Genomic DNA, 13,268 nt, shown 5'->3' with positions numbered 1-13,268 from the left:
TCCACGGTCCAGTCTGATCGCGCTATGCAGTTTATTTTTCCTCTCCTTTCACGTCTCTGGCGTGGGTGACAAAGTGAGGAAGAGTCTATTTCAAACAGGTAAAGGAATTGTAAATTGACTGCGTCTTTCCCCCCCCCCCTTGTCTCCCCATCTAGGTGGAGAATGGTGCTGAGTATATCCTGGAAACCATTGACTCCCTCCAGAAACACTCCTGGGTGGCGGATATCCAGGACTGCATAGACCCTGGGTAAGGCTCACATGAGGAAGCTGCCCTCCCTGTTTCAAAAAGCACTTCTCCATCTCAGAAGAGGAAGGATTATCCAGTGGTTAGAGCACTGCCTGGGCCCGAGAGATCTAGAGTCAGTCCCTGCTCTGCCACAAATATTCTGTGTGACCCCAAGGAAAGTCCTTTAGTCTCTTGGTACCTCAGTTCCCCCATTTGTAACGTGGGGATAACAACACTGCTTCACCTCACAGGCGTGTTGTGAGGATAAATCCATTACAAAGAATGGTGAGGTGCTCAGATCGAGAGAAAGAAAAATGAAAAAAGTCAACGATTTTTTTTCCCCCCAAAATGCTTTATTTTTTTTTTTTTAAAGCCCATTTTTTTCAACAACAAAATTTGTTCATAAAAGGTTGGCTAGCTTTAGTCATTGAGTGACCCACCAATCTACTGCCCCGGCAGACTGGGAACAGCTTTCGGATACCGCTGACTGGAAGAGAAACACTGCTACTAACCAGCAGTCATCTCTGTGACGGAACAAGGCCCCTCACGCTCCCAGTGCTTGCGTGACCCACTGCTGAGTGTGTGTTGGGGTCCTACTCTGTGCCTGAGCCGCAGGGGCTCTGAGCCTGTTACAGCCAGCAGCTATAGAGACGCGTCTCTCTAGCTAAACCAGCTCATGTTTGTAGCGCTGGAGTTCCTAGTTTAAATCCCCGGTGTGTCAGCTAATATAGTGGACATCCTATAAGTGGGGGCTTACTTGTGACTGGAATCCCGGATGTCTTGCACACACTAACCAGTGGGTTAGAGTCTGGTTCTGCCTGCAGTTGCAACTGGATACAGCGTTTGTCGTCACATCCTCTCCCACGCTGTTGTGGAGTGCTACGGTTTAGACAGCTGCTGCGGGTTTCGCTGACAGGCAGTGATTCCTGTGTGTGCAGCCTACTACCAGCTTGGTATGGTAGCTGTTAGGTTGCAAGATGCTGTTGAAGATGGGCTTAGTCTCACTGAGAGTTTGGGGAGGGGGAGAGGGTTTGACTCCTCAAGACATCATGGAAAAGGTTAAAATACCTTAACAAACATCTCACAGTAGCAAACAGACTTATTTGCTTTGGCTTTAGCTGCCTTACTGCAGCATAAGGCTCCATCCTAATTCCAAACACGTCTGAAATACTAAGCTGTTCACGAGGGAGGGGGAATTCCCTGGTGGCTCAGATGTGAAGGGAGGAACTGGGAGGGGGGGGGGGGGTCTGTTGGTTTTTATTGAATCCCTGTCTTGGGAGCACATTATACATGTTCTGCTCCGCTAGCGAGAGCATCTGGGAGCCCTCAGCTGAGAGCGCCCAGCCCACAGAAGGGTCAAGGGTTTAGGTGTCAAAGGGCTTTCTGGAGTCTAGAGGACCACTTTGGTCACTGCCCTGAAGCTTGTAAAGAGTGTTATCCAGGGGCTAAGGCAGTGGATGGGAGCCAGGACTCCTGGCTCTGCCACTGCCATGCTCTGTGACTCTGACATCTCTGCGCAGCTCTCTCCCCATTTGCAATATGGAGGGCAAATACTTTGCCTCCCTCACAGGAGTAAGGGCCCTGATCCAGCAAATGGGCATGCATGTGCTTAACTTCCAGCACGTGAGCAGCCCTGCAGCCATGCAAGGGACCCTTTGTGGGCTCGAAGCTAAGCACGGGCATAAGTATTTGCAGCATCAGGGCCCGTGTTTGTAGAGCGCTCTGGGATGTTTAACACACGGGCACGCCCGGTGAGCACCAAGAGTGAATTTTCATTCATCTTGCGTGTGCTGTGCTTGATCCTTTTGCCAAGGGTATGAATCGGAAACCTCGTCAATGCCCTGTCACCACATTTTCTGCAGAGGTTTTTTTTTTTTAAGGGCTGCAGTTGAGTGACTCCGATTGCTGATTCATTCACTGGTTACTAAATAATTCAGCAGCTCCCTCCCAAACAGTTACCGCTAATACAAACCGCTTCCTGAGCTGCCTGCTAGCACGCGTCCTCCTGGTTCAGCTAGAGGCTGTTGCTCTGAGAGTAACGGAGACTGATGTGCGCATCTCACCACAATGGGGCAATCGGGAGCGTCCGGGCTAAAAATAGGATTTCAAGAGAGCGTGGCTTTTTGCATGACAATGGTATCAGGCTAAAGGGGCGGGCACAGCTGTGACTGACAGGGAGTCAGCCAATGGTCAGGGATGTGCACACGCATTGTTCCCATAGAGGGTCATTTGGTCAGACGTTCCCGCTGTTGGACTGGCTGTTGCCGTCACCCCAAGAGACCTTGTCTCCAGGTCCACCAGGCCTATCTTGCTCCCACTCCACCCCGCCATGTTAAACATCGGCTCCACCATCTCCAGATGGGTGTCCTCCACCTCTGGGGTTGTCCTGCCTTCATCTCTCCCACCTGCTCTGCTTTCCCTACCTGTCCCCATCCGTTCGGTCCCAGATGCTCTCTTTGAACTCCGCTTCCAACCCAAATGGCCTCCGAGTCACCGCCATTACTGGCCAGCATGGGAGCTTGGCCTGCATCCCAGGGACTGGCAAGCCAGGCACAGCAGCCGTCTGGCCGAGCTGGGGCCCGTTGTTTCATGGCACAGACGCTAGAAATGTGATCCAGAGCACCCAACTGAGTGCACGGAGCTAGAATTTACCCAGAATTATAACATCAGTCAAATGAACCATGGTTCCTACCTGAGAGTGGAAATTCTTCCCCGCCCACCCCGTCCCCAGTGAGGCGTGTGCCTGCAGAGAGTGACAGCCTGCATGTGACCATCTGCTCTGCTTTTTCCTCGCAGGGACAGCGGAGACGATATTGAACTTTCCTCCTGTGCGCAGGGAGCCTGCTTGCCAGGCAGGGTACCCTCCTGCAGCTGTGAATTTCTGGCCGATGGTAAGGACACCCGGAGAAAATCACCAGAAATGTTGGGTTCCGATGTTGGGCATCTTGTGGTGTTGGGTTGGGTTTCAAGGCGAGAACGCAGCTGACAGCAAAAGAAAAGATGATAACATGTGGGAGCGACGCCGCTCTCCTTCGGGATCTGTTCTCGTTCATGGTGCAGCCACCCTGATCCGACAGGCCAGGGATGCAGGCCAAGTATCTGGCCCTTTGGACTCTATTAAAATACCCTGCTTTCATGTGCCCTGTAGCCAGCAGCTGATCCTAGCCTGACCCCAGCAACGTATTCCTAAAGAAATGGATGGCCCAGGGGACTGAGACCAGCACATGGAGACTCGGGCTTCTGTTTCGAATCTGCCCCGTTTCTGTCGACCAAAACCTCATTGCTCTCTGTGCTCTACTGAGTGTGAGACGAGTTGGGGTCTCTGTCCGGCTCCTACTGAGACATCATGGCACCATTGTCGCTAGTCACAGCAGAGCAGCCTGTAGCAGGGTGGACACCTGCTCCTGCCTGGAAGGGCCTGAGAGAGCCCAGGGAGCAAGCAGCTACTGGGCTGATTGGGGGAAGTGGCTGCAGCTGGGGCCACGCCCCAATCAGGCCTCTGCTGGCCCTATATAAGAGGCTGGGAGCCAGGAGTGTCTCTCTCCGTCTTCAGAGAGAGATGGGCCTGGCTGCAGGGAGCTAGACAAAGAGTACCTGAGTGGAGCAGGGCTGGGGAAAGGCTGGGGAGCTCCAGCCTGGAAAGCCCCAGGCTGTGGCCTAGTGTTAGGCCAAGGGGAACTGGGGGTTGCAGAGGGCAGCCCAGGGCTAGGCCAAGGCAGCAGGTCCAAACCCCCCTTGGTAGTGATGAGTGGCCTATACTGCAGTCTGCCCCAGGGAGTGGGGGCTAGTTGGTGACTGGCAGTGGCCTAGTGCTGAGGCAAGGTGGGGATAGTGGGTGGGGGTTCCCCAGGGAGGGGAGACCCAGATCTGTGGGGTACTGCCTGGGGGCAGCATCCCAGTAATAGGGGCACCGGGTCCTGGGAGGGACACGGGCGCCAGTAGAGGACAAGGCGGACCACCGGCCTGCAGAGGGCGCTCGAGAGGCTGGTGAGCTAATTCCCTGGACGACCAGCAGGAGGCGCTGCAGGGGTGAGGCCGGACGTCTACACAGCCGCACAATGAATGGCCTGTCTGAGACTGAACAACCCTCTCTGACTTCTAGAGGTTGTCCTTTCGGGGCAGGGTTGCAGCATGTTGGCAGGGTGATGTAGGGAAGGGTTAAAGTGGCTCTGCTTGTCTGGACCCATTCTCTGGGTAAATGGAAGACTGCAGTCTCTAGGATGACCAGTTTGGCACGAACTAACCCTAAAACTAAACCAGCCAATTGTCTACCTTTCTCTCTCTAGTAGGAGCAGACCACATAGAGGACAATATACCAAGTCCGTTATTACTGAATGTGGTGCTGACAATATTTTTATGAATCCTCTGTTTGCCTCAGTTTCCCTTATATTTTGCATGGCTACCCAGTGGAGGGGGGAGGGAGGACTAAGTTGTCTCTGGGGGCAGGCTAAGAGACCGGTGTTTTGCCTAGCTGCCTGAGCCTGAATGTGTCTCTAAAAAGGACTGGCCAAGGCTGACACTGTAGCAATAGAAAATTCAAACCTGTATCAACGGAAAACCCAGTCAACCAGACCTTGACCCCAGTAAGCAGTGACCCAAAGGGAGATGGAGTTCCCCCACCTCTCAGAGGGAGGCTGAACAAAGACCCCGGCCTGAGAACAAAGGGCTGGAAGGTGTGAGGTGGGGGGATGACGTGTTGGCTTCTGGAGGAAGCTGGGAGCTCACTCACCTGGGAACAGGCTAAGGAAGGCAGACAGAGCGAGACAGAGCTGGAAAATGAAGTTTCACTTCAGCTTGGCTGGGGCTCTGGGCTAGCCAGACCAGGCTATGCTTTAACCCTCATTCCTCTACGCTACCCTAGGGACTTCCTCTGTTGTGGGTGACTAATAAACCCACCTGTTTTGACAACACTGCCTGAGTGTCCCTGTCAATACGTGGTGAGGTGCATTAATCCCTGGTGGGTGGACAAGTCTCTACCAGGTGTCGATCTCAGTTGGACTCGCTGAGCAGAGCTCGCGGTGTGAAGCAGGAGTGTTGGCACCCCCGAGGCTCAGTCTCGGGAGGCTGCGTGGCCTGCCCTGAAGGAGGAGTGAGACCCCTTGGGGGTCTGGCCCACTGAAGGGGTCCTCCAAGAAACTGCTCCAAAGTTGAGGGCGTAGCACCGATCTGGTGGGTCCGAGACAGGTGCCTGTGGGTTGATTTGCAGAGAAACTCTGAGCTTTAAGCCATTAAAGCCTGCATTCCTTTCAGGTGTGCAGAGGACTCCAGACAGATGTTCTGTGCTCGCCACCCACCCCACCACCCCAACCGCTGCCACCGTCATCTCAGCCCCGCATGGCAGGGCCAGGGACTCCTCGGGGGAACATCTGGCCCACATACCACTGGAAAACTTCCTGCAGACCCTGGAGTCGCCAGCCACCAGCAGTCATTTAGCAGGTACCTGCAAGGCTCTGGGGGGTAAGGGGAAGGTAGCCACCTTCCAGCTGATTTGCTGCATGTGACACAATTAATAGAAGAAAAGGGAAAAATCCCATTGCAATGCAACGTGGGTCTCTTGAGCAAGCCCTGAGCAGAACTGCTGCTTTCTGATTAGAGCGAAGGGTGTGAGGGGGAAGGGTGGAGGTGGCGAATTAAAGAAAGGGGTGTTCATGGGGACAGGTGTGTACATGAGGTGCCCATACATAGGGTGGGTGTGCCTCGTGGCAAAAAGGGGGAAGGTGTGGACCCAGGAATAATGCTGGTGCGGAGGTGGTGATGGGGAGGTTGTACAGGCAGGCAGGGAGGGATGAGTGCACTCAGTTCTAACCTTGCCCTGCTGCTCCCAGCCAGAAGAGCCCATTAGTTTAATATAGAAATCCTCTTTCTGCCCTGCCCGGCCACTCTTTCAGTGGAATTGAGTGGGGCACCCAGTAGGGTGACCAGATGTCCCGATCTTATAGGGACAGTCCCAATTTTTGGGTCTTTTTCTTATATAGGGTCCTATTACCCCCCCCCCACCCCCTGTCCTGATTTTTCACACTTGCTGTCTGGTCACCCTATCACCCAGTAGCCAGCCTGCTCAGATGTTCTCTTCCCAGCATGACGTCCTGGTCCTGCTGGAATAGCCAGAACGTGTTCTGCCAGAGCCCTGCAGTCTATTCACTGTCGCTGCCGTCCCTTTCGAAAGACAAACATTTCCCTCTAAACGGCCTTTCTTTTACCCCTTTCCAACTGTACAGGGGAGGAAAGCGAGACAGAAGCAGAGATCAACCTCTCAGATTTCCCCTGGTTCCACGGGACGCTGTCACGGATCAAAGCCGCCCAGCTGGTACTCTTCGGTGGGACCAGGAGTCACGGTCTATTTGTCATTCGGCAGAGTGAAACTCGACCAGGCGAATACGTGCTGACTTTTAACTTCCAGGGGAAAGCAAAGGCAAGTGCCATTGTGCAGTTCTAAAACCAATGAAATAATCAGCATCACTAGTAGCACTCACCCACTGTTCTCTGATGCTATCCCTAGTTTGTCTTTCCACCTCTCAGCGTCACTCCGACATGTAGCGTGCAGGGAGCAGGACAGGGGGCCTGGCTGGCCTACCTGTCTGATTACAGTGGGGCTCGGAAGCAGGATGGCTCTGCTGACTTCTAAAAAGATGCTCGGAAGTGTCGTTATTGACTGGGCTTTTTTGGGATTGCCGAGATCCCCAAACACGAATAATCCTCTGACCCTTGAAAGTGCCTTTCATCCCAGAATGATGCACAAGGATCCATTCTATCTGTGGCTGAAATGTGGCCACCTCTGCAGAGGACCGTAGCAGCTGTTTAAAACACACGGCCATGCTGTATAACAAATTAGGGCAGGAAGGGAAGAGAAATGCTGTCTCCAAGTGGTTCTCTGTCTCTTTAGTTCTGTGCTGCATAAGGGGGAATGAAAGCTAAAGTTTGTGTGGCCTTTTATCCAGAGGTCCGGATGGTCAGGTGGTTACCAGAACTGGAAGCACTCCACAAACTACTACTACCTCACTCTCTTCATTGTTAGATCTTAAAGCACTTTACAGAGGACGTCAGTATCATTAGCCCCTTTTTACAGATGGGGAAACTGAGGCACAGGGAGGGACATGACTTGCCTGAGGTCCCCCAGCAGGCCAATGGCAGAGTTAGAAATAGAACCCAGGTGTCATGAGTCCCAGTCCAGTGCGCAGTCTACGGGGCTACAACACTACCAATCAGTTTTGTCCCCAGATTCTCTAGGCAAAGCTCCCATTGATTTCAGTGGAAGTGACACCCTTGTATGTGAAGGCAAGATGGAGACCTGTGTAATGAACCGGGATTAGCTCACCATCACTGAAATGCAGCTATCTCTGGGGCGCAACGCTGACCCCTTTTAACAGGGCACAGAAATACTGAGTCAGTACGGAGGGTACATCGTGTCGATATACGTGTGCTACCTTTGTTTGAGCTAGCACGCTAAAAATAGCAACATAGCTGCAGGGTAGCAGGATAGGCTAATGGCCTGAGTATGGGCCTAAGTCTCGGATGGGCGGGTACTCAGGGTGGCTAGCCCCTCCTGCCGCCTGCGCTGCCCCGGGTACCCTAATCAAAGCTAGTGTGCATACGTCTACCTCTAGCTGCAGTGAAGACATCCCCAGAGCGATGTGAGGGACCTGGATCCAGTTGAAAGTGAGGAAGGGATTGTCAGGTGGTTACCAGAATTGGAATATAGCCAGGACACTGGGGCTACCAAACCCCTTGCAAAGGAAGCCTGCGGGGGCTCTAAAGGAAGCTGGATGTTAGCCACCTGGAGCAGCCCAGGGAGCCAGTGGGAAGCAAGGCTGCAGTGCTAGAGGAGAGTGAATGAGCCGCTCGGTGCGGGGAGGGGACTGAGAGCAGCCCTGGAGGATTAGAGTGTAGGAGGAAGCGAAAGCTTCCTGTTGGCTCAAGATGCTGCCAGAGGGGGCCCTGCCAGACCAGCTCTAATGAATAGAGAGTAAAATGCCCAAGGGGACCCCAAACCACCCACTTTGCCAATAGCCCACGCAATTGCAGTTTAGTCTCCGGGCTCAGCTCCCAAGTGAGCATTAACCACCACCCCACCCCCCCGCCCAAGAGAAATGCAGCCACTATCTAGGGCTCTGTCTGGCTGCTCCGAACATGAAGCTGGGGGAGTGGAAATGCTGAGCCACTGAAATGCATCTTGCAGATTTGACAGCGCTCTGCTAAGGCAGGAAGGCTTTAAAAGAAACAATGCTGGCAGCGCCTTATCCCAGTGCCAGCCTGCCAGGAACGGCACAATAGGAAGATCAGAGCAAGGCCTGCTTTTTGTTGTTGTTGTTGTTGTTGTTGTTTTAATATAAAGCCCGTTTGTTCTTGCTGGCTGGTTGTTTGTGTGCATCTAACGCAGACCCTTTTTTATGCGGTGTATGACTCACATGCCCTGGATTAAGCACGGACTATGTGACTCTGTCAGCACCCATTGCAGTCCGTCCCTCCGAAACGTGACTGGCCTAACTCCATGATACCATGCAGCATAGCTGTGGGTCAGCAGCGAGATGATGCCGCTAGCCTGCAATCCTGTGAAAGGCTGACCCTGCTTAATTGTCCAGTGGGAGAAGAGATCCCTGCAGAACAACTTGGACCTAGTCCTTAGCTCAGGGGACAACTCTGGAGATCTGCAGCCTATTCCCTACTCCGCCACTGACTCACTGAGAGACCATGGGCAGGTTACTCAAGCTCCATTCCCAGCTCCTCTGCAAAACTGGGCGGCTCCCTTTCTAAGGTGCTTTGAGATCACTGGATTAAAAGCCTCCCTTTTATTCTTCTGTTTCTGCTTGGTATCGATGGCCCTAAATGCTGGGACAGCCTGAGTGGCTCGGTAGCAATAACTCTCGCAAGTGTCCACGTTCTAGCGAAAGGGCATCAGTTCTCCCCTTGGTGATGCCGCTAGTTAATCTCCCATGGAGAGATCTATTAGTCCTTTGGTGCTGGCTGCACAGTTTCCTGGCCTGATGCATGAAAGCGAAATGCCCTCGCCTGAATGGTGCTGTGGGTGACGTCTGAGGGGGTTCAGTGAAGTAGAAACCTGTCAGGTTTCAGTGGCAGAGTTGAGTGCAAATCCTCTCTCTTATTAGACATGGCAAGGGTGTGCTTGGTCCAGCAGCCACCCTGCTAAGCGGTGACAGGGAAAGAGAGACATTCCTGAAATGGGTTAGGGTTGAAGGAGCTCTGAGCACTCTCAACTCTGCAGGGCCGAAGGGGATGTCCCCCTGGCAAGTGTTAGCCTTGGCAAGTCATGTCAGGCCTGATTCTGAGTGATGCTGAGCGCTCTCTACTCCACCTGGTTTCAGGGAACATTGTGGGGGCTCAGCACCGCTCAGGCCCCAAGAGAGGAAGCTCTTGTTGCATACATATTTTTTGTTTTATTTTTAGAACATAATTGTTTGCTCCAAATCTGTACATGCCGTGTGTCCTGTTGCTGAATTCGGATTTGGGTGCCGGTTCCATGCCTAACCTGATCTAAATCAACAGTCACCCGGCATGTCGACTTGCTAACTAGCCCCTTTCCTGTGGCTTGGCTTTATTAACAAAGAAATCAAGTGCAGCATAACAAAGCTGAGCTCCAGGCCTGACTCCTCTGGGGGCTCCTCCCTCAAGACTGCTCAGCTCACACCCTAGATTAAGGGCCTCTGTTTCTCTTTGCATATTCCAAATACATCCCCTGCCTGCCCCACCACTCCATTCCCAAAATACATTGATGCAACTTCTGAAGCTTGAAAAACAGGCCTGGTTTTAAAGATATTACCATAAGGGGAGAAGAATCCAGAGCCCCGTCAAATTCAAACCTTCAGTGCCAGCCTGATAAACAGTCACGATAATGGACTTCTGAGCCCGGGGAACAGATCTTTTAATAGGAGATGGCTGAACCAGCTTCCTGACTTACAGTACAACAGAGAGGCTGCTGGATACAGTTTTAGTCTGTGTGCCAAATCCTGCTTGCGTTACAGTGGCTCGTACGGTCATCTGTCCCATTGTCGCTAATGGGACTCCTTGTGCTGGGAAGGTGAGGAGGAAGGATGCAGCCGAGAACATAATTTTGGGAGTAGGATGCACCCTTGTCTGCCAGATAATTTGAGGATTTGCAGCTTGTGTCTGACTTTTCCAGGCTGCTCCCACTGACACCAGAGAGAGTTTGTCATTGGCTTCCGAGGAAGCATTAGCTCCTGGGTGCTCCAGTGAGATCCAGGGATGTCCATGTCTCTCTCCTAGCTCGGATAGAAGGGGATGTAAGGCAGCTGTCCAGACTGCTAAGAAAGAGCCAGACATCCCCTTTCTAAGGTGTGCTCTGGTGTGTGGTTCTGTTCTACCTAACGGGTGCCGGCCTGGGGGACTGAGATGGCTCAACAGGCTGTGGAGCTCTTGGCTTCTAGGTGACTGGTTCCAATGCAGCCGTGCCTGTTCAGAAGTCAGGGTTGCAGGCTCAGGCTAGTTATGTGTGAACGAGCGTCTGCATCACAAAAAGCGCTCCTTGCAATTCGTGCTGGTGGGCCGACCGCAGAGCACTGCATGGGCCTACCACAGAACGGCCGCGTCACCCCTGAGCTGCCCTCCCAGGCTCTGGGTTGAGACCCATCGGCAGAGAGCCCAGCCAGGAAGCTCACATCACTATTGCTGAGGATGAACGTTGGGCTTCGTTTCGCACCATTATTAATCTGGCATCTTTCACCAGAGCCAAGACACTTGGAAGGGAGCGGTGTGGGGGATAGTCAGCAGTTCCTTTCATGGCTGCCCAGGCCAGGACTGAGGGGAGACCCTGTACGGTGACATTGGGCAGCACAGGCTGTGTTAGGTGGTCTGGCAGCTAGGCGAGCCAGAGAGAAGTATCCAGCAGCCCCAATAGAAAATCCTGTTCTTTATTGCAGCCAAGCCTTGTCACCTCTCCACCAGGGGGCACACTACATAGGGTCCTTTTTAAATCTCCTGGGCTTATTCATACACGCACACCCCTGAGTTTGGTAGGAGCTACGCCGAGGAACCTCACACTTCACTGGAGGGACTTGCAACTCAGAAAGGCCATTTAAACGTGCAGTGTTTATAAGGAATACTGCCCCGTAGGGGTGAAGTGATAACATTTTAACTAAGGCAAATGGCCCTTGATTTCCCAGCAAATGTCTTGCACTGCAATTGCAATTCAGTTGCACTTTAACTTGCTTGCAGCCGTGCTAGTGTCAATGAAAGGTCACAGAGCAGAAGCTCTCTGCTGTATGTTCTCTTTGTGCAGCCTCTATTCCAAATTTTTATTATTTTTGTTTGTAAAGGTGCTTTGCTTTTTATTTCCCACTCTGCTCAAAGAACACTTCTGTTTCATGCTGCTGGTAACCCGACAGGCCGGCTTCCCTGACCAGACGCTTTCTGAATGGGTCATAGCAACTGTTGCTTGGCAGCCAATCAGTTTCATGCGACATGCTCTGAAACGTGAGATCTTCCTGTTTTGAGCCAAATCGCTAGCGAAGCGGAAAAAACAATTTTGTTTGTAGATAACCAGTCGCCTTTGGACTGGGGGAGCTGTAAACGTTCTACCCAGCACATGAAGGAACCGAGCCACGTGCATGATCTGTGGCAGAAATAACACTTGGGTCAGTATCCACGGCTGTCGTGGACTTGCCCTTTGGCCGGCCCATCTGCTTCACTGCGCTCCTCTCTTGCAGCACCTGCGGCTGTCCCTGAACGAGAACGGCCAGTGCCACGTGCAGCACCTCTGGTTCCAGACCATCTTCGACATGTTGCGGCACTTCCACACCCACCCCATCCCCCTGGAGTCCGGCGGCTCAGCTGACATCACTCTCCGCAGCTACGTCGTGGCGCAGTGCCCCTTCTCTGGTAGGTAACCCAGCGAGCACAGCCTCCCTCGTGATCCTGCACAGGAGATGAGTGAGGAGAGCTGGAGATGGGCCCGAGCTCAGCTCCGGATGCGATCCTAGGACTTGGGGTCAGGGCCGTCTCCAGGAGAAACGTGTTTGCACCAAGTTTCCTGCAAACATCCAAAAGAAAAAGACTCTCTCTCGTGTTTTCCCCTCCAATACTATTTCCCCAAAGCTGTGCTGCTTATTCTAAGGTGTTGCCCCTCTGCTGACCCTTGGGGAGTGGGGCTAGGAGCACTTCACTTAGCCCTTGAGTTCTTCTGACCAGCAGCCAGCTCCGGAATGGTGGTGTCTGGCTCCAGAAGGAACCGCATCCAAGATTCCCTGGCTAGAAGGACCAAGCCGGCTTTACAGGCTGGCGCCCTTTGATATGGGCTGGGGTGGAATTTCTGGTATCTCTCATCCAGGGATCTCCAAGCACAGTATGAAAGTGGGTCTGTGTCTATTATCCCATTTTACAGAGAGACAAACTGAGGGTCAGTGAGATTATGACTTGCTCAGGGTCATACAGCAAGGGATTAGAATAGAAACCCAGCATCCTGGATATAGATGTGCCCCTTCTAGTGGTGGCCAGGCCATATATAGAGGTTGAGCCTGCTACAGTCCTGGCTAGCAGAGCCAGCTCCTTTAGCTCAGGCAGTAATGGTGCGGGCTTTAGCATCCAGAGGTCCTAGGTTCAGTCCCTACTGACAACCATGTACCTGGCCTTACAGATGCCCAGTGTTCTGCTCTAACCACTAGAGGTGCTGCCTCCATATGTAGCAAATCTAAAAGAGCTCTGTGTGTGTATCCATCCCCGTGTCTCTCCAGAGCGTTCTGGGGGCCGGTGTGTGTATTTTCTGCTCCGGTGATAAGGGATGTGCTGAATGGCCTGTTGCACATATTTGATGAGGCAGGGCGAGTGAAGTCACTCGAGATGCAGTTAGGTGGGCCCTTGTAGGAAGGATTTATTACCTGTGTCGGGCGTCTGATCAGATCTTGAAGGGCTGAACCGGGCGAGAGCCCTGAGCACCTTGTGTCCTGAGGGGATGTGATCCTTTGGGGCTGCACTGCTTCCAAACTGGCGTAGGGTGGATGCCTTTAAAACCCACGCCTCAAATGAGCAATCCCAGAGAGCAATGGGGGCCGTAATGTGACACAGAGGTCAGTGC

At 52.9% G+C, this 13,268-nt stretch overlaps 1 protein-coding gene across 1 annotated transcript in view; it reads left to right on the top strand.

Moving 5' to 3' along the window:
* SH2B2 (SH2B adaptor protein 2) overlaps nucleotides 1–13,268 on the top strand; it is a 47,751-nt gene that overhangs the window by 31,339 nt on the left and 3,144 nt on the right. The window contains exons 5-9 of the mRNA XM_029912523.1: nucleotides 156–247; nucleotides 3,023–3,117; nucleotides 5,477–5,662; nucleotides 6,445–6,638; nucleotides 11,905–12,076. Of these exons, the coding sequence (XP_029768383.1) occupies nucleotides 156–247; nucleotides 3,023–3,117; nucleotides 5,477–5,662; nucleotides 6,445–6,638; nucleotides 11,905–12,076 (739 nt within the window). The remainder of the gene's footprint in view (nucleotides 1–155; nucleotides 248–3,022; nucleotides 3,118–5,476; nucleotides 5,663–6,444; nucleotides 6,639–11,904; nucleotides 12,077–13,268) is intronic.

The sequence above is a fragment of the Terrapene carolina genome, unplaced genomic scaffold, assembly GCF_002925995.2.
Source record: "Terrapene carolina triunguis isolate 2854851 unplaced genomic scaffold, T_m_triunguis-2.0 Scaffold231, whole genome shotgun sequence".
Taxonomy (NCBI): Eukaryota; Metazoa; Chordata; order Testudines; family Emydidae; genus Terrapene; species Terrapene triunguis.
The sequence above is the reverse complement of the archived record's forward strand: the minus strand, read 5'-3'. Positions and strand labels throughout refer to the sequence as shown.